General features: G+C 36.9%; 1 protein-coding gene across 13 annotated transcripts in view; it reads right to left on the bottom strand.

Annotated features, from left to right (window-relative positions):
- ELAVL2 (ELAV like RNA binding protein 2) overlaps window positions 1-26,163 on the bottom strand; it is a 172,592-nt gene that overhangs the window by 69,288 nt on the left and 77,141 nt on the right. For 7 of the 13 annotated variants that reach the window (XM_053572986.1, XM_053573021.1, XM_053573030.1 and 4 more), the window contains 2 exons: window positions 14,657-14,747; window positions 11,575-11,818 (listed from right to left, as the gene is read on the bottom strand). In XM_053572986.1, the coding sequence (XP_053428961.1) occupies window positions 11,575-11,818; window positions 14,657-14,728 (316 nt within the window). In that variant the 5' untranslated portion in view covers window positions 14,729-14,747. The remainder of the gene's footprint in view (window positions 1-11,574; window positions 11,819-14,656; window positions 14,748-26,163) is intronic. The other 6 variants (XM_053573014.1, XM_053573064.1, XM_053573070.1 and 3 more) reach the window with 1 other exon arrangement.

The raw sequence follows: 26,163 nt of genomic DNA, 5'->3' as shown, positions 1-26,163 counted from the left end.
TAAGACTTGAGAAATCATTTAGGAGAGCTCCTTTATTTTATATTTGAAGAGACGGGAATTGATTTAATACACCACCAGCAATTTAGATATATATTTGAAAGTAGACTAACAGCAAACTACAATTCATTTCAGTAACCTGAAAAAAGCTCTCACGGACTAGTACTGGGTTAGGAAAAAGGATCCAGGAGACAGTACCTTGTAGAGCACTGTGTTAACGATAATGACTCCTTAAGACTGGATTTAAATCATCAAAATGTAAGGAAATAAAGCTGTTTCCCTCAGGCTCAAGTGACCTTGAAAATAAGCAATGATCCTGGTTTGCCTGATTACAGGCAGCTATGCCTTCCTCAAACCTTACTCTAAAAGGAGGATTTCACTGTCTAAGGATCAATTCCAAAGGTCAAACAAGTTGTGAAGAGTTAAGGGCATCACACCATCTACTCTATAAGGTAATAAATAATCCTGTCTATCATCTTTCAGCAAGAAATGCAAATTTTAATTGAGCTGGAAACTGAGAGTGAGGGGGTTAGATATAGGACTTGTAAGCCATACACCCTCTCCCTTCAAAATCAAAGCATTATGTACAAAACAGAGTTCCAACAAAAAGTACAATGATGAGAAAAGAACTCATTAAGAGCTAAAAATAAATTCTAATTCACAATATGCATAAGGATTTAACAAAAAAAGGAAAACAAGATGTAAAATTGCATCTGCTAAGTTACCCATGCCCTCATGGAAATCACCCCCCCACACACACATACAAACTGAGATCTGTAAAATCTGTGATGACTGAATGAAGCAATGCTTTAAATGTTTTCAATGAATATTTCAAAAGAAAACAAAGGGTAGCAATTTTTTTTTCCCAAGTCCTCTGATCTGCTAACATTGCAGGAATACTCAACAACTGAAAACACAGGTCTCTGTATTTCTACACTTGAACATTCATCTGATGAAATGAGAATATTTAGTATTAGTATTTGCAATTTTTATTAAAGGAATATTCATCTTAAGAAGAAGATGTCAATAAAGGTAAAAATAAGCCACAGTTAGTTTTCATCTAACCTATAATTCACAGCTCAATTTAACAACTTGCTGACCTTCCAGGCCAATAATGGTCCATTGGGGAAGCTCAGCTGAAAGTACCTTCATATTTTAAGTCAAGCTAATTCATTCTGAATAACATTCACACAATACCTTATAGAGCAATAACTCCACACTCCAGTGCTCTAGTCATAAAGGCTGGTGTAATATCATTAATCATCTTTCTGGGCTCCCAAGTCCTTCCTATTCCTACTTTGTTCCACCCCTAGAAAACCAATTATGTTGGTCAGAACACCTAGAAAGCAAAGGATAGAAAACTGGCTTTGTATTCTTCCCACATCAGAAAGAATTCCAGGACAACAGATCTACTTGAGGATATGTATCAAAAATGAGTTTACTCCCCCAAAATAAAAATCTGCAACTGAATGATTATTAGCTGGTAAGAGTAGGATAGGGGAGACTGAGTACCTCTGTATACAAGGTACTTTATGGAAAACTGAAGACGAGAGTCAAATAGCTCACGTAAAGCCACAACACAAGGTTTGAACCCAAATATAACAATATTATTTCTAGGATAAAACCCCTAAAACTAGGGTTCATTAGGGGTCAACCCCAGCAGAAGGGGCAGCAACAGGCATTTTATTTCAATGTTAATACCAAGAGTATAAGAGTTTATCAGTAAATAAACATTGAATTGCACATAGGAGTCTGGTAAATCCTATTCCCATGGAATTCATCCACTTCATATATGAGCTCTTGTAAATACAGCTCAGAGACTGCTATCTTGCTTTTTTCTTTGAAGAAAGTGAAAGGTATTAAGTAGGAAACATTGATCTAATTTAGAACAATACAGAAGGACCTCCTTAATTGGCTAAAGATGATATATGCTGTAAGAGATCACTGAGTGGTTAGACCTCCCCCACAAAATAGTTTTGGCTGAGAACCTGTCCTTCACAATAGCTAGAAGAGCTATCAGTGCTGCTTTGTGGCTTAAAGGCCCTCAAAAATATCTGCTTACATTTGCCATGATCAATAAAAAAGGAGCATCCACTGGTGTCAAAACACTGGCATTCCAAAACTTTAAAGAGCAAAAACAAATACCATAAGGAGTACAACATGCTAATTAAGCCGCTGTGTAGACCTGACAGATCAAATGACACTTCCAAGGAAAATGCCAGGAACTATCTGTGAAAGTTGACCTTTTTAGTTGGAAAGACACACTCTGAGGCTTTCTGCAGCTCTCAAACTTCAGTGTACTTCAGCTGAAAGTCAACTTAGAACAAGCTCAAAAGAAGCTGGTAAATTCTGAAGCACAGCTTCAGCTTCAATGATCAACTATTCTGTTCAAGAATATTTAAAAGGAAATGATCCGATAGGTACCAAATAAAGTGAACAAAGGCTGGTGCTAAATCAATGTAATAGATAAGGCAGTGAAACAGAATAGAAACTGTCAAAAATAGGCTGATTTTGTATTGTATCATGAACATGGTGGAGGAAAAAGAAGTTATTTTCATACCTGAATTTCTACATCTATAGATTACAAAAAGCAGCAGCAGAGGTCCTGTATTAGAATGTAATTGTTCTTTAATTCACCATCTTCTTTCTCATCTAGATTTTCCATCATGACCATGACAGCCATTTAATAACAAATCGAGAATGGTTTCTATTGTATACCAATCTCCTGGTGCAAAAGTGAACAAGAACTACCACAAAGAACAGGTCTGGAATACGAATAACACACATGCAACATCATACACCTTGCTGAACTGCACAGAAGGATAGCCTTTCAACTGCATTTTTATTTTCTATGAATTTGCATAGATTAACAAAGTTTGTGTTTTCTAGCAAACTAACAAAAGAACACAATGAAAGGTACTAAAAGACTACATTCCTTCTCTACTGGTGAGACAAATATGGTTATTTTAGAAGTTCTAGTGACAAAGGCCATAAGAGCACAAAATCAAAACTCTTAAGCTTCATTTATGCCATAGGTCAATCCTATTCTCCCCATATTCTTAAAAAGCTGTCAGAAAACTGCATAACTGGCTCCTGAAAGTTGCATATACTTCTTAACATTTATTCTAAAGGAATACAGAGTAACAAATAATCAACAACAAGGAATTGGGAAAATAAATCCAGGTGATGAGCAAATTAATCAAGAAATGTTCTGTTTCAAACTTTTCTATATCCTCACAATAGATGTCTTCTCTTCCCAACAGCTAACGGCTGAAGGTCTCATTACCACAGGACATCCGAAGCAGCAGCTATTCTGTTTAAGTCTGTCAATTTGGAAGTTAGCTTATTTCATGGTAAAGAGGTCCAGAACATGCTACCCTCAAATATTCCACTTTGGCTTAACTATTATTTTAAGCTGAAGACAAAGGAGAAACAACAGATCCAAGAATTCTCCACCTTCCTCTTTTCTGCTTAAAAGCAGGGAATAAATTTCCCATGTGATGTGTCCCCCATCCTATACCAGTAAGAGGGCTGTGACGGTTACCACCAGAGTGGATGAGCCTGCATAAACACACCTGGCTGTTATTAGTTTCCTATGTGCATTTCCTAGACACTTCCCCACAATCTATGGTCCCTGAAATCCAAACCTTTCCTGTTAAGATGGTATACAAACCCCAACGTCTAACCACTTCTTTCAGTTTCACTTTTCTGTCATCTCCCAAGCCTGTCAAATATTAATAAAAATTACACATTTTCTCCAATTAATTTGCAGGTCCCCAAGCACTAAGCATAAAAGGGTGATGAACTATTTCCTCTGACGGTGGTGAAGAACTGTACCGTACTATATTTAATTTCTTAAATTTTATAAATTTCTAGTTTTATCATTCTGAAATCTTTCATCTAAACTAAATATGACATTGAAAACTCTCTATAAAAATAATCAGGTTCAACTGACAAATGAACCTTCAAGAATAAATTTTGAAGTCTTACATTTGAAGCCTTCCTCCAAAACTGTATAAGAAGCTTCAACAGAAAATTGACTTATTAGCCATGACCTTTGGCAAAGAAAAAGATACAATGAAAAAAATTAGACTTAAGGATGTATTAATAAAGATGCAAATGAAGTTTCTCCTTTTATTTGACCTTGTATCTCTTAGAGAAGTTTCAAAAATGCATCAAGTTTTCCACAACAACCTATATACACATTTTATTTTACACAAATTTGGTCACTAAAATCTAAACATAGACTCAAACATACTGTATTCCACAGTTAACACACTAAGGACCACCAAAGCATTTAACCCTGTGCAGTCAAGGGTTACAAAATGGAAACACACACAGCCAGTCTGCCATGTTTCTAATTAAATAGCACACAGAGGCTGCAAAGTGAGGTGTTTATTAGGTTACCACCCACCTGCCTAACCACTTTGATGTCTTCAAATACTTGTCTGCAAGAATCAGAATTATTGATCTCCTGACACTATGGACATCTAACCAGCTATGGTAAGGTTGTGACTGACATACAGAATCACATTTTCAAATGAATGTTCATCAAAACAGCCTTGTATTAATTATGATTGACTGGCTTCACCATAGGAAATAAATGCTATTAAATTTAAAGATATGCATTAGACTAATAAAATACCAGTTATCTGTTTCAATCTTAGGGATCAAAGTTGTATTTGTTTTATGCGGAGAGAATCCTACACCATTAAAACAAAGTTTGAAAATCACTATTCAGACAGAATAAACAAGGATCAAAACTAGCTTTAAATTCTCAGGAAACGAGAGATCACAGGTAAACCTAACTAAGAATTCCTATATATAAAAAAGATTTTACCGTATTAGCCTTATATAGTAGGTGGGGAAGAGAAACCTTCCTTACCGCCCAAGGTACTATCTGTTTAGAGATAATCAACATCATCTTAGGGCCCCCCTGAAGTTTTTATTTGTCTGTTTTGGGTTTTGTTTTTCCCTTTTGTCTGAAAGCTTCTGGTTGGCAGCTGGGGGTCAGCAAAAGACCAACTCCAACAATTCACAGAGTAAGAGGAAAGCACCATCACATCAAGATAAAACAAGCAACACTCATTACCTGAGGTCTTCAGCTAACTATGCTTTCTCCAGCTCTTCTTTAAGAAGAAAGGAAAAATAACAGTGACAGAACAACCTACCCTGCAGTTTTGAAAAAATTACACTCTCATACACTACCAGGAACACATTGAGAATCGGTAAAGAAAACAGTCTAGTGACTTTTCAACTCAACATCTTTAGTCCCGAACCCCAGGAATTAATTTATCAGAGGCCAATGCTGAGGAGAGGGCAGCATTTGAAACTTTCAAAGAATTGCCACTCCAATGACAGAATTCAGGTACACATGAAAGACACTAATTCCATCTCCCTGCAAAATCTTCATGAAAAGACATAGATAACTCCTGGAAACTAGAACATTCTAGGCCACATTTACACAGATTTTTATTCAGCAGATCTGGACAGGGCCCAGGAACCTGCATTCCTACCAAATCCACAACTGCATCCTAGTGACGCCAGGCTTTAAGAAACACTACGTGGCAAGAATAGGAAAACAAACAGGACGTGTACTCAATACTAAATTGGAACAACACTGAGTTGCTCATATGGAAGTAAAATTCAACAGAAATCAAGGAGGGGGGAGGAGGGAGGAGAGGAAGGGTAAATTCACACCTAACTGGCCAAATGCACATATTCTAAGTGAAGGGCAACTCAAAGCTTTTACTTAAGACATACAGAAGCAAATGTACACACCAAAATGTGTGTACCCATGTAATACTCTGAAACAATAATAATAAGCTATGTGATTTTCAAAACTTCTTGGGTTTCAAAATCACCTGGAGAACTCTCTGACAACAAATTCCCAAGGCCTTAGGAATCTGTATTTTTTTAAAAATCCCTCAGATGAGGATGCACAGCCAGATTTGAGAACCACTGGGCTAGAATACACAAGTCAAAACCATGTTTGTAGAGAAATGTGGATGTTCTTAATCATTTTTAGTGTCCTTCAGTCCTTGACTTCTAAAAATCTCCCATTCTTCTTTCAGAGAAGATAACACTCAGCAGAAAATGCTTCCTGGGTAACTCTGTAAAAGTTGTATGTCTCACTATAAATTCATTAATTGGTCTCAGGCTTAAAGAAATCAGAAATTCAGGATTACAGTCTCTGCCACTTCATAGCTGGGTGGCCTTGGCCTAGTCATTTCACAAACCTGAGCCTGATAGAAGGGAAAATAGGGTGGCCTAAGGTCACCTCTCAGGCTTTTCTGGCTCTAAAACTCCATTATTCATTCTTTGAATCGTGAAATTCATTTCACTCCTGTAGAATGCAGCATCAGCAGGTGTCAAGGACTCTGAAGTGCATTTAAGAACTCAAAGGGGTAGGCCAATGTCAGCTGAGCTGGACAAGCAGCAGTAGCTCCTCATGATGAACAACTATAGATCAGAAGAAGGCTGCAAGTTGGGCAGGAGCCCAAAGAGAGGGCCTGACAAACAATAATAAATAGAATTTAGACTAGGGAGTAGATTATTGTGTTTGCTACTGAAGACGTTTCTTAATGTACTTTCCTAATATTCACTCTTTCAAAACAGTGACATTAATTTGCTAACACTGACACAGCCTAAAAATTAGACTCTTCAAGGACTTAGAAAAAAGGTACACACTTTTCTAACTGGATATTTTTATACCTGAGATATATTTTCCTAATTCAGCACTAAGCAAGCTGTGGTATATGTATACCATGGAATACTATTCATCTATTAAAAAAAAATGGAGACTTTACATCCTTCGTATTAACCTGGAAGTGGAAGACATTATTCTTAGTAAAGCATCATAAGAATGGAGAAGCATGAATCCTATGTACTCAATTTTGTTATGAGGACAATTAATGACAATTAAGGTTATGGGGGAGGAAGGAAAAGCAGAGAGAGAGAGAAGGGGGGGCGGGGCCTTGGTGCGTGCCACACCTTCTGGGGGCAAGACATGATTGCAAGAGGGACTTTACCTAACAAATGCAATCAGTGTAACCTGGCTTATTGTACCCTCGATGAATCCCCAACAATAAAAAAAAATAATAAAAGAAAGTAAAAATGAGATATTTCAAGTCTTCTTCCTGAAGAGTGACTCCAGAGTTTTCTTATCACCCAATTAATGCCCATGATCCTATAAAATCAGTATGAGTATCTCACCCAACCCAACCGCTCTGCAGGAGGTAAAGTAGAATAATTACAAAGTGACCAAAGAACTGGACTGCCCCTAAAATCTCTACTGAGAAACCTCACAAGAAATCTTCACAAGTTCTTTCAAAACCTTTTTAGAGCTATCTCAATGGTACTTCTTAGTAAGTGTGCCTACTTTGCAGAGTACAACCATTCAAAACCCGGTTTTAAATAGCTACCATTTACTAGACTATTTTGCTCAATACAAATATTTATTACTAAACTCAGAATGAAAAACAAAAAAAACACCTAAGGCAGTGTATGTTTGAAGCTAAATGAGGCCAACTCCCTCTAAAAGCTGTTTTAACCTATATTATAAATATGATGTCAGTGGACCAAATCAAAAGTAGGGGTGCCTTGTTTTTAGATTTGCCTATCAAATTTTTAAATTTATACCTCATTATTATGTACATTCACTTTATAAAACATGCTCATACTTTACTGCTATATCATCAGGATAGGGAAGAATTTCATATTAAATTGTCTAATAACTAGTTAATAAATAATTTCAAAAGCTTTTATAGCAACATGTTTAGTAGAAACCTTGTATAAGAAAGACAGCCCCTTGAATAAGTTCCATGACCAAATAAAGACAGAGAACTATAAATCAAACAGCTATTTTTACTGTTAGAATTTTTACTGTTCTTAATCTGCTGATGATCGGCAGTGTGGATTTTAATAGTCAACTGTGGAGTGCAGCATCCTCAAACTTGTGTGTCAATGGAACACTCATTTTAAGGAATAATTATGACTGCTTCATAAGAAGAAGTTTAAAAAGCATCTTTCCATCTTATACACTGTAGGTGGTAATGCATATTAATATAGCCACTATGGGAGACAATATGGAAGTTCCTCAAAAAATTAAAAATAGAACTATTTTTATAATCTAGCAATTTCACTACTGAGTATAAACCTAAAAGAAATAAGTGTGTAAAGATCATTGCATTTCCGTGTTTATCACCTCACTGTTCACAACAGACAAGACGTGGAGTCAACTCAAGTGTCCTACAGATGAATGAATATAGAAAATGTACTAATATACACAATGGAATATTTTTTATCCATAAAAAAGAATAAAATCCAGGCTGTGCCTGTAACTCAAAGGAGTAAGACGCCGGCCCCATATACCAGAGGTGGTGGGTTCAAACCCGGCCCTGGCCAAAAACTGCAAAAAAGAAAAAAAAACAAAAACAAAAAAAGGATGAAATCCTGTCATTTGCAGTAACATGGATAAATCTGGAGAATGTATGTTAAGTAAAGTAAGCCAGGCACAGAGAGACAAATGCCTCATGACAATCATATGCAAACTATAAAAAAAGGTGATCTCACAGAAGTAGAGAGTAAAATAATAGTTACCAGGGACTGAGGAAGAGGAGGGAGAGGGAAGAAGAAAGAGACTGGCTAGTGGTATAGAGTCTCTGGAGTTCTACTGCACAGAAGCATGACTATGGTTAAAAACATTGTATGGTGTATTTTAAAATAAAAGAATGGACTTTGAATGTCCTCACCACAAAGAAATGATAAGTATTTGAGATGACAGAAATGCCAAATAGCCTGCTTGATCGTTACACAATGTATATGTGTATCAAAACTCATTGTAACCCCTAAGTATGTTCAATTTTTATGTGGCAATTAAAAACATACAATTATGGCTGGGCATGGTGGCTCACACAATCCTCGCACTCAGGGAGGCAGAGTGAGAGGACTGCTTGAGATCAGAAGTTCTACATCAGCTGGAGGAAGAGAGAGACCTGATCTATACAAAAAAAAAATAAAAAAAAAAAATCATCCAGGCATCATGGCGTGACTATGTAGTCTCAGCTACTGGGGAAGCAGGAGGATCGCTTAAGCCCAGGAGACTGAGGTTGCAGTGAGATATAAAGATGCCACTGTACTCTAACCTGGGGCAAAAGAGTGAGACTCTGTCTCCAAAGAAATATAAAAATAATAAAAATAATACATATATAAAATATAAATAATATAAAAATAATAAATATATATAATACATCATTAAAAAGAGAATCTTTTGACACTCATGCCTACTCATGGAATTTTGGGATACTCCACTTGCTTATCACACTTTATTGTTATTATTATTATTTTTTTTAGAGACAGAGTCTCACTTTGTCACCGTTGGTAGAGGGCCCTGGAGTCATAGCTCACAGTCATGTCCAACTCTTAGGGCTCAAGTGATTCTCTTGCCTCAACCTCCTGAGTAGCTGGGACTACAGGGGCCTGCCACAACGCCTGGCTATTTTTAGAGATAAGGTCTTGCTCTGGCTCAGAATGGTTCAAACCTACCAAATATTTTTAACGGAAATTTTACTATACTCGTAATCTCCATTATCCCCCTACTCTCAATGAAGAGGTAATGGGTGGGGGTCAGTGGGTAAAGGAAATGGGTAATAAACACTAACACAGCTTTTCAGTATCTAACTATGTATCTCAAATCACCCGTGTGGGGTTCTTCTACCATGGTCCACTACACTAAAACCACAGAGGCAAAATTTAAAGATGCAGATCTCAAATTTATCTCATTTTTTTAACATACAGTTCTAGAAAAAGGTTCACAGAAGAGCATATTCGAAGACTGACCACAAAAGAATGATAAAAATCTGTGAGATATTTCCTACGGTGATCACCTAACACAAATGATGTTTGACTTGTTTAATATTTTCATGTACTACTCCTGGTAAAACAAAACATGTAACTTTACGCTCTGTTCAAGCACTTTTCTTAAGTGGAAGGGGTAGCTACTAAGCAATAAACCCAGATATCACATCATTTATGTCCACAGCCTCCATGCCGTTTATCACATTTTATCATTTATGTCAAAGAGATTGCAAAATCCACATGTAAAGGATGTTGTTTTGCTTTAAATATATATTTCATATTTATATATATACAAACTTAATGTCAGGACAAAAGACATAAGAGCCACTGGTTCTCTACCTTTTCTAACTTATTAAAAACTATTTCTCTATACATTTCCCATATGCTGACACATTGCTAAAGAAACTGAAAAATCTCATCCATTTAATTATCAGTGTTCAAGAAAATAAGAACTTTCGTGATAGCAAAGTGAACATCTCTGCAATGTAATTAGCTGAAATAATATAATTATTTGGTACAGATGGATGACAAAAAGCTGTTACTTGATTTCAATGATTAAGTTCTCTCTGAGCTTCAATCTGTAGTTTGAGGAAATACGTATGTAGCTCTAAGAACTACACTCAGAGACCCTGGAGAGGATAAGCTATGCTGTTTTGATTAATAGAACAGTTAAAACGTATCATTTCAGAAAAAATCAAAAATGACCTTAAGTGACCTAGTATGACCCCTTTTTCCTCTGCCCTTTAACTAATTTGACCAATGAAAACCTACAGTCAAGAGCTAACGTGTCCAAGGTCACAGGACTGTTAATGGGCTCAGACCCCTGGTCTCGTTCTCCATAACATCTTTGTAAGTATCTTTTACTCATTTCAAACATTCAGGTTTATGTTTTGGGGTTCTAAGCCATGTAAAGCAATTTGATACATACTACTACCAAATTTAATAAAATTATTATAAAGAAGCCATTGGGTCTGTCTACTTGTAACTTGATATACATTGTGTCTGAAAACAACTCCTATAAAGAAGCATTATCCCAAGAACACGCCCCTTAACAATTAGGTTTTGGTGCCCTCTAAACTTTAGTCAAATCTTTAGAAATATTAAGGAGATTTTCTACCACTTAATATTCAAAATGTACCATCATTAAGGCCAAGTCATGAAGACTTTCATTCTTATCTTTGTAATAAGAGAGAGCATTCATATACTGTACTTTTCCTTTTCCTTGTTAGGGAACAGAACATAAGATCTCATTACATTAAAATTATATCCGTGTAAATGTTTACACACTGACAATATGAATATTATCATTTCCCTTACCACATATGTTATAAGCAGAAGGACTATACTTAAAGGACATTTTAAGAGATTTGTTGCCCCTCTCCCAAACACAGTATTCTTACTTATCGCTATTGAATTGGTAAATCCCATATGCTCAGAAAATTAAAAAATAAAGATCAATGTGACACGTGCCACCCCAAACACAAGTTTGCACACTTTGAAAACATTTTCCATGGAAGTTCAGTTGAAATTTACACTGCCCCAAAAATATTTTATGCTTTAAAAAACTTAAAACTAAACTTCAAATTGCTGACATAGTAACAGAAAATCTAGATGTATAAAACCATAGCACTGAACAATTCACAAGTAGTAAAGTTATTATTTTCTCCTATCTTAAAACATAATCCTTTAAAAATGAGTCATTTATATAAAACTACATACCTGTTATTTTGTCTCTTACAAGCTTACAGGACTCTATCTCACCAATGCTCCCAAAAAGACTCTTTAGCTCTTCCTGTGTCATGTTCTGGGGAAGATAGTTGACTATTAAGTTGGTCTTGCTGTCCTCTGTATTCCCAGAGTCAACTGGTGAGGAGCAGTTGTTGTTTATGGTGGTTGGACCATTGGCTGTGTTATTGCAAGTTGGCCCATTAGACAGTTGTGTTTCCATGGCAGCAATTACCTGCTAAAAACAGAGAAAATAAGAAATGTCAGAATTCATATTTCGCAACCTATTAAAGATTCCATCCAAGAATTTAAACACTTGTCACTAAACACAAGTCATTCTGCTGAAATTACAAAAAGCTTCAACAAAAAGCATTAACACCCACACTGATTTTTACTTCATATTAAGCTATTCAACTTAAGATTATAATTATACTTTCATATACATACTGCACACATGCACATAAGCATAATTTAAATCTTAAACACTTTCTAGAATTTCTTAAATTCTGGGTTTATTTACATACCCTTACTTACCTGCAGCATTCACAGATGAGAAAACTTAGTATGCCAAAGGGCACAGAATTGTACCCTGAAAAAAAAAATCATACTAGAAATAAAAAAAAAATTGTACTAGAAATAAAAGTATGCTTAACATGCTACCAAAAAAAAAAAAAAAAAAAATGACCTGATGCTGAAGAGATTTTCAGCTAGCCTAAGAAGTTCAATATTCTAAAACTGACAGACATCTATTAACTTAAAAATCAAGGAGCAAATGCACTTTAAAAAATATAAAATTGTCAACATGTACTGTTTTGGTTACATATTGAAAATGTTTTTGATTGACAATCTTGTATCTCTACCATTGGTAAGAAAAAAATAAATGTTTTATGTTAGGGAGTGAAAAGGATTTATAGGATAATTTGGGAATGAAGCTTTGAATACTTTATCTGTCTTAAAAGGCTATTCTTGTCAACCTTGGCATCTAAAGATCACCAACAAGGCAACTGATCTACAGCATCAAAATAAAATTCCCAAACAATTCAATATCGCATTTTGCCTTGACTTTGATTTTAAGGAGAAAAAAAATCTATCCAGTCCACCAAAACAACTATGCAAATATATCAACTTTTGCAAACAAACCAGCCCAAATTTCAGATGAAGAAATTTTCATTTGAGCACATAAGCCTATTGAAAATTCAAGCAGTAAGATATCTATCTATAACCTCCAAATACCAGATAAATAATAGAGCTGGGGAAAATGACCTAATACTGTTCAGGCTACTCTAAAAAAATCACTTACTTAGCAATTTTGGATCTAGTTTCCTAAAAACCAATCTCATGCTCTTTGAGCAAAACAGTCACAAACAATGCCCCCAATTTTCCAAAAGCATTTTCCAATATTTCTATCATTTTGGAGAGTCGAGACTGTGGGGGAATCCAAAAATCAGAGTATCACTGAAAAGATTATCCTTCTCATTTCATACAATATGTCTTTTAGCTCCACAAAGAACTACTTAAAACTGACAATTCTGAATTCAGGGGATGCTAGTTTTAGGGAAGTTTTAACATGGAAAAGGCAAAGAATTTAAGGCAAAGGAAAAACAAAAAGCAAAGTAAAGGTGAAGAGGGTTACAAGAGGGAAAAAAAACTGTCTTTTAAAAAGCATACTGCCTAAGAAAAATAAAAGAACACATGAGCAGAGAAACATATAGGAAGAAATCTCCACTGCCAAGAGACGTGTAGCAGTCTGTGTGTAGAAGGCAGCACAGGACAGACTGAGACTGGTCAGACGGGACAAGAATCAGTGCTGTCATGATTTAAAAATTAAAAACAAAAAAACACAGGAGAAAAATCCAGAATAGCTTTGAAAGACCAAACACCCTATAACCCCTTCATGACTTCCTTTCCTTTCCAAAGAAATGGGTATTCTACAAGCTACATTTCTTGGATACATACTCTCAGGGAATACTTAAGGGCGTAAATTAAAAAAACAAAGAAACCTTTGGAGATCAGTTATTTAAAATATCGAAAGTAACTAAAGATATGGGCTTTCTTATAATTAACAAACCTATTTGAAACTATGAAGGGAAGCTTCAGGTTTCCTCATAAAGCATAACTGTTCCAGTTTGTAGGATACTAACTGTGGACCACTCTTCCCACAGCAAAACTCTTCTGGGGTTAACCTTTGCCCAGCAGTTATGAAAACCATGAACTACAAAAAGAGAAGTGACCACAGCCAATTAAAGCAAATTGCTATTCAAAAGTTAGGGTGTGAACAGAAAACTATGAGAACCCCAAATGTGAGATTTGGACTAAAGCTCATTGGGATGGCATTTGAAATATAAAGTGTTCATTGACTGAAATTAGCAAGATTTAGAAAGGACAACAAACACTCCTCACTTAATCGCACATTTATTTCCATGTTCAGGTGGCAAGAATGAGCTCCTAAGCCAACATTCAAGTGAACAGCTGCAGTAGGCTGTGTGAGCTGAAAATTACAGCATCTCTCAGCTATAGGACCATCTGCTCAGAATAAAATGATACTAATGTGCTATATTTTACAAATAATGCATATTCCATTGATAGGCTCAACACAACTGTTCACAGAATGCAAACTCTTTCAACAGTTACTGGGCAAATAGTTTTCAGCCAGATTTACAATTTCAACTTTTTTTTTTTTTTTTTTTGGAGCATCAGGAATATGTGAATAACTTCAAAATTTAGTAACCAAAAAAATACATAGTAAACAGAATGTAAAGAATTACGGTAACTTAGTATTCAGACCATACCAAAACTTTTTTTGTTTTAAAAAATAACTTGTCACTCTTTTGAGTCTGAACTAAATCCTAATTTAGATTATAAAAAGTTACATACAAGAGCATGGTTCTGATGCTACATTTACCACTATAGTTAAAATTCCAATGTGCTTTAAGTCCTAATGATGGCCATACCACAGTAGGTTAAATGTAAGAATAATTACTATGCCAAATGAAGAATTCAAGTGTTTGGTATGGCCTCAGCACTCCTGCAACATGCTAAAAAAAAGCCTACATAATTTAAGAAAAATCCCACAGACCCCGGTCCAAGGCTCTGCTGCCCACGAACCACTTCTAAGCAGAGAAGCCACATCACACAGTCTGACTGCCATGTTAGTTTGGAGTTGCCGTCTGCAATATGGACACAAAAAGTACCGTATGTTAGATGAGCAAGATAATGCAACAAATCAGTTTGTACAAAATTTACAGTGATTGTATTGATATTCCCAGCACGTCCATGCAGTGTGGCTTAATTAAATTTGAGGCAATTCCAATCTAATCTTTCCAAATTCATTTTAACATGTAGTTTTCTTACACAAATGTAAGCATTTTTAACTAAGAGCCTGATTTTTAAAACAATACTAACTAGTTAACTTGGCATCTATCCTAAAGAACTACCTTAAACCACATCTCAAAAATTAAAAAATAAAATAAAATGAACCAAAATACTGCAGGCTGTCCTGCCTCTTAAGGATGTGGGAGAAGGGAGGAAATGTGAATGAAATTTTATAGTGAGAAAAAGCGGTCATGCAATTCATAAGTGACTGCTTTGCATAGAAGTACTGTCCCCCCCAAAAAAAAAAAATCAAAAGGGCATTAAGAGAAGCTGTATTTGCCCACACTGTTACATTATACTACAAATGATCCTTAATCCTGGGACTTAAAATTAGAAGTGAATCGAAACCCTGTGAGGTTGTTTTGCTACTATATTCAAACTGATCTCTAACAGTTTCATGGAGAGTTGTTAACATATACTAAGAGGCAGTAAACCAGCATCTTTCAATTGAAATAATTGGACCAATAAATAGGATTGTTTGAAGTAATGCTCGTATAGGACGTCAGCTTTGTCCCTGAACGAAATCTAGTGAACATTTTTTAATATGTAAATTGTAAACCCAGCACGATTTGAAATTAGTGCTGCTATGAGGCCTCCAATATAGTTAATGGGCCATTTACCACTTATTACAACTTGCCCGAATACTAAATAGAGCCACAATATTGGCACAAAGGCCGAAGTTTACTTTCTAGCTGCATACACAGATGCATTTTAAAATGGTCAATGTAATAATCAGAAAACTTAGTCTCTGAATATAGAGAAATAACAATGAGGGCCAAAAGGTCTTTTACTCACATACTTACATTACTTATAACTAAAAAAATGTTATCCTTAGAGTAAAACCTGGCTGTAAGTGATTTACTCCTGACACTAACAACAACAGATTCCGTTATCTGTCACCCACTAAAAGGGTTTAGCGTACTCTGTGCAGGATGCCATGGAAATCTTTTACTCTTCTTCCCTTCTCCCACTGTAACCAAAGAACGCAGTCTGACCCTATGTTCTTGATTAAAAAGAAAACAAACCAAAGAAACTACAGTACTTATAGTTGAACTGAACCTGTGAAAAAGTAAAGTGCTTTATACCCATTAAAGATTCTGACCAGAACCCAATTGTGGTTGACCACTTGAGTAGGACAGGAAGACCACACCCAACAGGTTAAACCAAGCCTAAATTTATGTCCTGAATACCCTTAGGAGTTAACATCTAAACATTCTTCACTACATTAAACCACAGATTCTAACCTAATGGCCTCAGTCCCTTCTACACCATAGGAGGCGGATGCTAATAAGCTAATCTATTGACATCCCCCTTTCTGAAAGCCCCGGGGATGGGGACAATCACTGTATTGCACCAACTAGCTAGGAAGGCTGTAGACGGAAAATGATTCTTCTGCACTTTTACATTTCAAGCACCCCAGACAGTCTCTCCGCTTGAGGCAGACACATACCTTTATGGGAAGTTATAAATAAGTTGCTCACATGGCCCTTACCTTTATGCTGGCCAACAATTCAGTTACTAAAAATGTAAAGCTACTTCCCCTTCACTTAAGGACAGGCGATTCTGCTCTACTCAATCTACCACAGACAACCGGGCTGTGCACTATTTATAGATTCCACTGGCTCTGAAACTCTTTGGAAGGGAAAAAAAAAAAAAAAAAGGCCATATTCCAGCAAAATAGAGCCATTAATTTTAAGTCTACAAAAATAATGTTTCAATATATGTTCTCTTCTTAATCAAGACATCAATTGTGCCAATTCAGACTACTTTTCTTCCTGTTATTCTCCATATAATAATTTATGAAAAGACACTTTAGCACAGATCAATCTAGAATATTCTAAACCTTCCCTAGGCTCCAAGAGACAATGGTGAAGTGTTAGTTTGGTAACAACATGGATTTTCTTGGGGGGCAGGGGGGTGGGGATGCTCTCTGTAAGTTTCACGATCACACAGTTTATTACACTTCCAAAAAGCCATGAAGACTTTTTAAGCTGAATTTTGTTTTTATTCAAACAGCCCTCCATGTACTTTAACACCTACAGTTTCCTACAATCGTAGAATTTAGGAAGCCAATGTTTTATTTTCTTGTATCTGGGAACAGTAAAAACAACAAGTAAAATTGGTCCAATGGTCTCTTGGTCACCTAAAAGAAAAGGAAAAGTCTCTATTTTCCAAACTAATCAGCTTCTTCACTATATCCAAACCTCCAAACAGCCACCAAACAGACTATTAACCAAAAACAAACATCTTCTGAGAATTCTCAGTGCGTTTACTTAGCATAATGTCACAAGGGAAATAAAGGGTTCTGTGTCCTAAAAACTACGTGATCTGCACACCAGACCTGTCTGGGTTAAAGTCCTAGCAGGCCTGCTGAGAGGGCGGTTGCACAGCCCTACCTGAGGCCAGTCTTATCTGAGCACGCTCCTCTACTGCCAAGGTTACCACCCTGCTCTGGGCCCTCACCTCCTCTGGACCATCAAATTCAGCCTCCAAAAAGGTCCTTCCCTCCACATTCTGATCTACTATTACACACTTTTCTCAGATTTTCCCATAACAGCTCCCTTACTAACAAATTAAATGCAAACTACTTGGCTATAAACACGGTAAGACATTTCAGAACCTCTACAACTACCTTTACCAGCCTACTTATTCAAGCACCTAAAAACCTGAAACACTCCTTGTCTTTCGAACAATCCATAACCCCACTCTTACGGCTTTGCTCATGTAGTTCCATCTGCCTGGAAGGCTCCCATCCAAACCTACCCCACCTCCATTTAAGGGGTTTTGTATAGACTGAGAATTCAAAAATATATGTAAAGACAAGTATAGTTTCTTTAAATTTTAGAGAATGAAAGGGCAAATAACCTCCCTGAATGTGTGCAAATTTAATAGCTTGTTTTCCAGTCCCACTTCAAGTATTTCAAACCGGAGATAATTATCATAGGAAATTTTTCAATTTTGTGACTCTCCATCAGCCACCCTCACCCACTGAAATCCAAATTCTTGTTATATGGTACAACAGAGGAAACCACTGATCTTCTAGGTGATAAGTTGTTTGCTTTTATTTCAAGAACCCATCACATCAACTTAACTACAAAAATCTGCAAGCCAAGACAAAATCTAAGCCTCTATCTAGGCAGCGGGGTTATAGAAATGTGGCATGTGGAATTTGGGTCTGAGTTCAAGAAAATGGCAAAAGCCAATGTAAATGCAAAAAAAAAAAAAAAAAAGATTTTGAACAAGATATTTAGAAATGCATCATAACTTAGGTCATGGATCACAAATGGTTTTGATACTAACTAGTAAGGTTCACACAAACATAAATGGTCATGTCTCTGAAAAGAATCATGGCCAGAGGTGAGAACAGGATCTTAGGCTGGAAAGTTCTGGCTAGAATAAAATGATTTTTATCTAGTTTATTTGCAGCTAAAACATTTCTCAGTACCTCAAATGGAACAACACCCGGGCAGAATCTGTGTGGGGCAAAGCCCCACAAACCTCTCCCTAAAGGCCAGGTTACAGGTGAACAAAAGACATTTGTCTCTTGAGTTTTAAAGCCAAACCCATCTAAAACAATACATACAAAAAAGCATGAGCTTTGCCCAAAAAACCACCTTCCTTTGGTGAACTCAAGCCCTCGAAATAATTAGTAAAATAAGAAAGATGAGCTGATAGAAGAGAGCTGGGTAAGCAGTGGACAGCGGCATCATTCCTAGAGCAAATGCTTTATCCTTCCCATTCAAATCACTAAAAGTGGTATTTTCAGGATACATTTCTGGCTTTACTTAATTAAGCAAAAGAATAGTAAACCATGTGCTAAAATCAGAGGCTACTGTGTCAGTTATAGGAATAAGCCATTCGTTTGCTTTCTTTTGCTTTGTGGTTCCTAAAACAATAAAGGTTTGCAGCTTTAAACTTCCTGGGATTTCCTCAATCCTAGAATCCCCATCAACTGTCCACCCCATCCCACACCATGTCAGCTGTCTCACTGGTTCTATGGACTTCTCAATCTCCATTTTCCACCTTAGGGCTAACAAGGGTCCAAGAGCTGCCAGAGGCAATGCATTCACAGTGTGGGAGTCACGGGGAGAAAGTTCTTTGGCAGCAAACATGAACATTTCTGTCTCTTAGCCCTTTATGGCTTCTACAGACAAAACACAGAGTCTCTCCAATGCCAGTCTAAGGTTTTACAGTTCCAGAGCTGACAGGAGTAAAAGCTTTTGAGGTTAGAAAGTTGAGATAATGAGTTTAGGGTCCCAAGTCCTTCCCCCCATTCCCGGGTCCATTATAGGCATCCAGCTCTGGGCATTGGGAAATTAAAGACCTGGAAGGAAAAGACCTGGGAAAAACATTTAAGCTTTACATCTGTAAAGAATCATGCATGCAGCTCTCCTGAGCTAAGGACAGGCTGAGGTGTTTGAAGTACAGCAGTGAAGAAGCATATTGGAATATAAATGGGCAATGACAGGTGTGTACAGCAGACCAAATTAACAACAAATTAACAAAAACAGTATGTTAGCAAGAAATAAGTCACTTCGGAATAAATGAAAATACAGAAGGGAGGAGGAAGGGTTGAGAATGTGGAACTGGGGTGGGTAGTTTCCGGTATTAGATAGTAGGCGTTCCTGAGAAGGTGCGTTTTGAGCACAGGGGTCTGAAGCCCATATCCTACTCCAAAGACTGAACATGTGACCTTACATGACAACAGGGAATTAAGGTTGCAGACAGAATTGAGGTCCTCAATCAGATGACCTCAAAAAAAGGGAGATTCTCCTGGATTCTTAAGGTGGGCCCAAAGTCCTTAACGAGTCCTTCTTGTAAGAGCAAGGCAGCAGGAGATTTGGTGTCAGTGACACAGTGACAGAACTGTCAGGAAATTGCATGCTCTGAAAGGGACCACCAGCCATGTAACATATGTAGCCTCTAGCTAAAAAAGGCAAAGAAACAGATTCTCCCCGAGGCTTCAAGAAGGAATGCACACCAGCCAACACCTTCACCTTGGCCCACTGAGGCCCACTTTGGCCTTCTGACCTTCAGAACTGTGCGATAATAGATTTGTGTTGTTTTAAGTCACCAAATTTAAGGTGATTTTTTACAGGTGTAACAGCAAACAAATACAGCCCTCACGGAGATAATCTAGAAGACCACCAGCCAGGGCAAAGCCCATCTGCTGTGAGCTCCAGGGAGAGGAGGCAGCACGAGTCAAAACAGTAGTGAGGCCAGAGCACACAGGGCCTTGAAGGCCACCACTACAAGAAAGGAAACCACAGAAAGGCCGGGAGCAAAAGAGTAGCATGTGGCTACTGTGGCAGTAACTTGTGTGGGGGCATACAGGAAGACTCAGCAAGTTTGGAAGCAGTTACGACCAGTCAAAAGGCAACTGTAATAATCAGGTATAGGATGAGAGTGATTCCTACGGCGAGGGAGAAGTCATCAAATTTCAGATATTCCCAGAAGGAAACACACCACTAATGTGCTACACTTTAATTACATCAGCAAACTGTTTAAATCCATTATCAAGAAACTGGTTTAGATTCCAACTACCCACGTTCAGATAAACCACCGAAACATTTGTATGTACTGGACCCTAAAACAATAAAATTAAGCAAAGGAAGGGCTTTTAAGAAGACGTGTTTCTTAAAGGAAAAAAAATGTATACATCTCCTTAAGGAAATTCAATATAAATAAAATCTGAATTCATAAATATTATTTCAAGAGTTATTCATTTTATATATAGATTCTTTATAAAGAATTCGACAACAGACTTATTTAGTAGCAAATGTAAAATAAAAAATGAGTAGAGACACTACTAAAACACAGCAGAAACTGATTCATAACCTATCAGAGCCCCCTTAAAGCTTTTCAGAATTCAAAATAAAAAAATCTCAAAGTCCTCCCCCCTCTCAAAAAAAATTTCAAAACAAAGTGGATAAAGGTAATAAGTTATATTTTGTGAATTGGAAGTAAACTTTAAAATCTGTATTTTTCAACAGGGTCATTTATACAGTTCTACAGCAGGGAAGGTTAAGCCCTGGGTTAACTCAATCTTGGTTATAGGCTGGAATATGCTAAATTGTTACTTTCTGGCGATGAATCATTCCAACCTCATTCTTTCATTCCAACCTCAGTGGGCCTAATTAATTTCCATGCCATTATTTGGCTATAGAACCTGAAAAGGGATAGGAGTACAATAAGAATAAAATCAACTATTCCCATGGTTTTGTAGCAGAGTTTTTGTTTGGTATAGGCAGATAAATTTGAATTGCTAAATTAAGACAGTTAACATACTAATCAACATAGAAATTGGATTAACTTCACATTCTTCTACAAAAGTCACAGCTATCAGAAACCCCCTCAGGGTAGTACAAATTGTGAAAGGCTGATTGGAAATCCTCAAATTAATCCCAGTAGTTGAGTGTTTTCATTAGGTAGGTTAAAAACGCAGCTCCTCCGCTGGATTCTGACACTAAAATACTGTCATGTTAGAAGATTGCCCAATCTTAAAGAGAATATAAAAGACAAGGAAGATTTAGGAACACAATTGCCATTTTTCAATTCAGAAATGTTATAAAGGTCCACAATACACCTTCTCAGCCCTAGGGTTAACATTTTACTCTTCACTGTCATTTAAGCAGGACTTACAAACCAAATGCATAGTTAGTGTTTAACCCCAAGTAGTTTATACCAAAATAAAGCCATCCAAAATGTCAATAAAACGAGATGTATCTCTTAGTAATGATGGGAGGCTACAAACATTTCTGTAGAACATCAGAGAAACAGAAAATTAAAGAGATGCTATCCAGGGCACAGAAAATGTTTTAATTCATTAACATTATTGTGGGAGCAAAACAATTTAGTCTGGGCTGGTTTTCTCTAGGACTATATACCTTGAGGGCAGACAGGTTCCTTCCTCTCTGATTTAGGGATCATCTCAATTACTGCCACTTGCCTATGAAAGGTATGTTTCTTGTGCTGTAATAGGGTTATAGCTTTCATGTGAAAGCTATAAATTAATTTCATAGTAGGGCTGAGTACACGGGATACATTTTCTTCCATTCTTCAGATATTTTGCTAAGAATAATATTTTCCAGCTCCATCCACATAAACATGAAAGAGGTAAAGTCTCCATCTTTAAGGCTGCATAATATTCCATGGTGTACATACACCACAATTTATTGATCCATTCCTGGGTTGATACACCTACAGTGCATCTCAGAAGGGTACAGGTGAAACTTACTAAATGCAGAATATAAATGTCTGAACACAATAACTAAGAAAATGCCATGAAGGCTATGTTAACCAGTTCAATGAAAATATTTCAAATTGTATATAAAACCAGCACATTGTACCCTATGATTGCATTAATGTACAGTTACGATTTAATTAAAAAAAAAAAGGTATGTTTCTTTTCAGTCAATGTGTAAAGTTCTGAGATTCCCTAGAAATAAATACTTTTGATTTAGAAACATGACTATTATTTATTTAAGGAAGGAAAGTTAGGACATCTTTTTTTTTTTTTTTTTTTTTTTGTAGAGACAGAGTCTCACTTTATGGCCCTCGGTAGAGTGCCGTGGCCTCACACAGCTCACAGCAACCTCCAACTCATGGGCTTAAGCGATTCTCTTGCCTCAGCCTCCCGAGTAGCTGGGACTACAGGCGCCCGCCACAACGCCCGGCTATTTTTTGGTTTTTTTTTTTGCAGTTTGGCCGGGGCCGGGTTTGAACCCGCCACCCTCGGTATATGGGGCCGGCGCCCTACCGACTGAGCCACAGGCGCCGCCCAGGACATCTTAAATAATAGGATGTACACTAAGAAAGGTACTTTATTTCCTTTGGTTCCCCTCCTCTCAAAATGACAACTTTAAAACCTACATCACATTACCCCCACACACAAAACAAGCACTTACCTAGGTCTATCTGTGATTTTTTTTCCCCAAAGGCTCAAAAAATAGACAATATTTATAAATAAAAATAGAAGATAATTTCAGAAACAGATCATGCCAAATCTTATAGATAATAGATAAAGAAGAAATACCTCAATTCATTCTACTTCATCTGGATATACCTGATGTTAAAACTGGAAAAAATATATTATTATACAGGGAAATTACAAACATATTTCACTTATAAATGAGGATGCAATATCTTAAACAACATATTAACAAGTTGAATTAAAAATTATTGTCCAAATAATGTACTCTGGTCATTTAATTTTGATCAAAGTGTCTGTGATTTTTTTATAGTAGTTAAGCTCCTGATTATTTACTATATTTCAAAAGTAGGTGGAGAAGGGGAGGAAGATTGGCATTCAAGGAAAATGTTATTTTCACTCAGTGATTCCAAAAAAGGATAGGGGATTGTTGAAAATGAAGTATCACAAGGAAATTTCTATTTAATCTGTCTAAGAATGCATTATATATACATAAGTTATAAATTCTATTTATTATAAAAGTTGTAAGCTTAAGTTAATAATGCTTTTCTTAATAAAGTTAATGCTGATGATTAGGGAAAATGAGTATGTTTTCATGTGTTTGTTGGCTATTCATTTTTCTTCTTGAGAGAAGGTTCTGTTCATGCCTCCTGCCCACTCATAATGGGATTGTTTGCTCTTTTCTTGATGATTAATTCGAGTTCTCTGTAGACTGTAGTTATCAGTCCTCTGTCAGATTCAGAGCATGCAAATATCTTCTCCCATCCTGAACTACCACCTAACTCCAGTGAGAATAGCCCACATCACAAAGTCCCCAAAGCTGTAGATAGTGTCATGGATGTAGAAAGAAGGAAACACTTTTACACTGCTGGTGGGATTGCAAACTAATACAGCCTCTATAGTAGTACTTTTCATCTGGTGTGCTGTGAGAACATCTTAGGCATGCCACAAACATTTTTGAAGATCATTAATTAAATTATTTTTGAAAGAAGTTCAAAGCACATAAGTATTTTTTTCTACTCTTTTTTTGATCAACATAATTTAAGTGTGCCACAGATGATTAAGTTCAAGTGTGTCGTGAGATAAAAAAGGTTGAAAAACACTGTTCTACGGAAAGAAGTATGGAGAAGCCTCAAAAAACTAAAAGTGAATCTTCCATTTGATCCTGTAACTCCATTAGTAAGTATTTATCTACCCAGAAGAAAAAAAAAATCATTTTACCATAAAGACATTTGTCCTAGAATGTTCACTACAGCTAAATTCACAATCGCCATGATGTGAAATCAACCCAGGTACCCATCAACACATGAATGGATTAATGAACTGTGGTATATGTATACCATGGAATACTATTCAGCCATAAAAAGATGAGACTTTCCATTTTTTACTATTAACCTGGATGGAGTTGAAGAACATTCTTCCTAGTATAGTATCACAAGACTGGAAAAGTAAGTATCCAGTGTATACAATACTAACATGAAACCAAAGGACACACAACTACAGTCCCACAGGAGAGAAAAACGCAAATTCAAGTGGGGGAGAGGACAAGAAAAAGGAAAGGAGAAGGGGATTGGTAAGCGCTCATCTAATGCACACAAAGAAAGGGTAGATACAGCATACTCCCCGGTGACGGGCTCAACCACACTTGAACTTTACCTAACAAATGCAAACATAAATATAACCTAATCATTTGTACCCTCAGATTAGTGTGAAATTTTTTAAAAGTTGATGCTATAGAATAGGTAGGGTCCCACCTCAGACCCCACCCATTTATTATATCCACAGCAGGCACATGCATGCCAATCCCAGATCTCTGACACCTCCATACTAGTCAAACAAGAGGCCTATGTCCCAGTCAATGATCCCTGACCATCTCCCCCAGCAAAGCGATTCCACTCACTTCTCCTTCTGTCATACTTCCCACTCTGTGAGTCTTCCCAGTATCACTAAAGCAAAAGCACAGCTGATGCTTAAGGATCACAAAAAGTACTGGAAGGCAAGTCCTTCCACCTTAGAGATAAACAATGAAGCAAGTGTACAAGAACACATGTGCATATATCACCTGGGTTTGTATGCACATACACGTTTCCAACAGCTGATGAGAAGCAATGTCTACCTCCTTATGCTGAAGTGGAGAAGTGGGCACATATGCAATCACTGGCTAAATTTTTTTTTTATTATTGTTGGGTATTCACTGAGGGTATAAGAAACCAGGTTACACATTGCATCTATTAGGTCAAGTCCCTCTTACAATTGTGTCTTTGGGGGCAAGGCACAGGCTACATTTTAACACAAGAAATTTTTCTTGGCTTGGTGCCCATAGTACAGTGGTTACGGTGTCAGCCACATACACCAAGGGTGGCAGGTTCAAACCCGGCCCAGGCCAGCTAAACAACAGTGACAACAGCAACCAAAAATAGCCGGGCGTTGTGGCGGGCGCCTGTAGTCCCAGCTACTTGGGAGGCTGAGGCAAGAGAATCGCTTAAGCCCAAGAGTTTGAAGTTGCTGTGAGCTGTGACATCATAGCACTCTACTGAGGGCAACAAAGTGAGACTCTACCTCAAAATAAAAATTAAAAAAAAAAAAAAAAATTAAGAAAAGAAAAGAAAAATTTTTCTTCAGGCTTCAACCACAAAGGCAATTTAGCCTTTGCATTATTTCATTCTGGGAAGAAGAAGAGGGGACACAGGGGTCACTTAAAAGCCTCATTACACACACATATTTTGTCAAATAATATGTCAAAGCACTTTACAAACTCCAAAATGCTAAGTGAATATTAGGGACTATTATCATTATTGTTGAACAAAGGAAGATGACTTTTAAAATGTTACCACAGAAAATTTGCTTACGCCTTTTCGGTTAAGGATTAGTCATTTTTCTCCCCCGCATCTAAATGGGCATCAAGGCTGCAGAGTTGTGCTAGGACCTCAATATGACAACTAAAACACTGGACAGCAGGTATGTGCAGACTTTTCCTAATTATGACTGTGAAGCCCCCTCTCCTGGGCTTCTGAAGCAGATGCTTTGTTAAACTACATTTAGCGTAATTACAAATGGTGACGAAGCAAGTTAAAAATTTTTACACACAATGCCACAATTTTTAACTCCATACCTCCAAACCCTATCCTTAAATACACAGAATGCCAACAGCCTAAATGTTTTACATTAGAGTTATAGCCCTACATCAATTTACCTTACTTCTGAAAGTATGTGATCCCTTCTCCCCTGAAGAAATGCACATCTTCCATCCTCCCCAACTCAGTCTTCTCATGCTAAGCCTC

This window comes from Nycticebus coucang, chromosome 2, assembly GCF_027406575.1.
Source record: "Nycticebus coucang isolate mNycCou1 chromosome 2, mNycCou1.pri, whole genome shotgun sequence".
Classification (NCBI taxonomy): Eukaryota; Metazoa; Chordata; class Mammalia; order Primates; family Lorisidae; genus Nycticebus; species Nycticebus coucang.
This window is presented reverse-complemented; position numbering and strand designations above follow the sequence as displayed.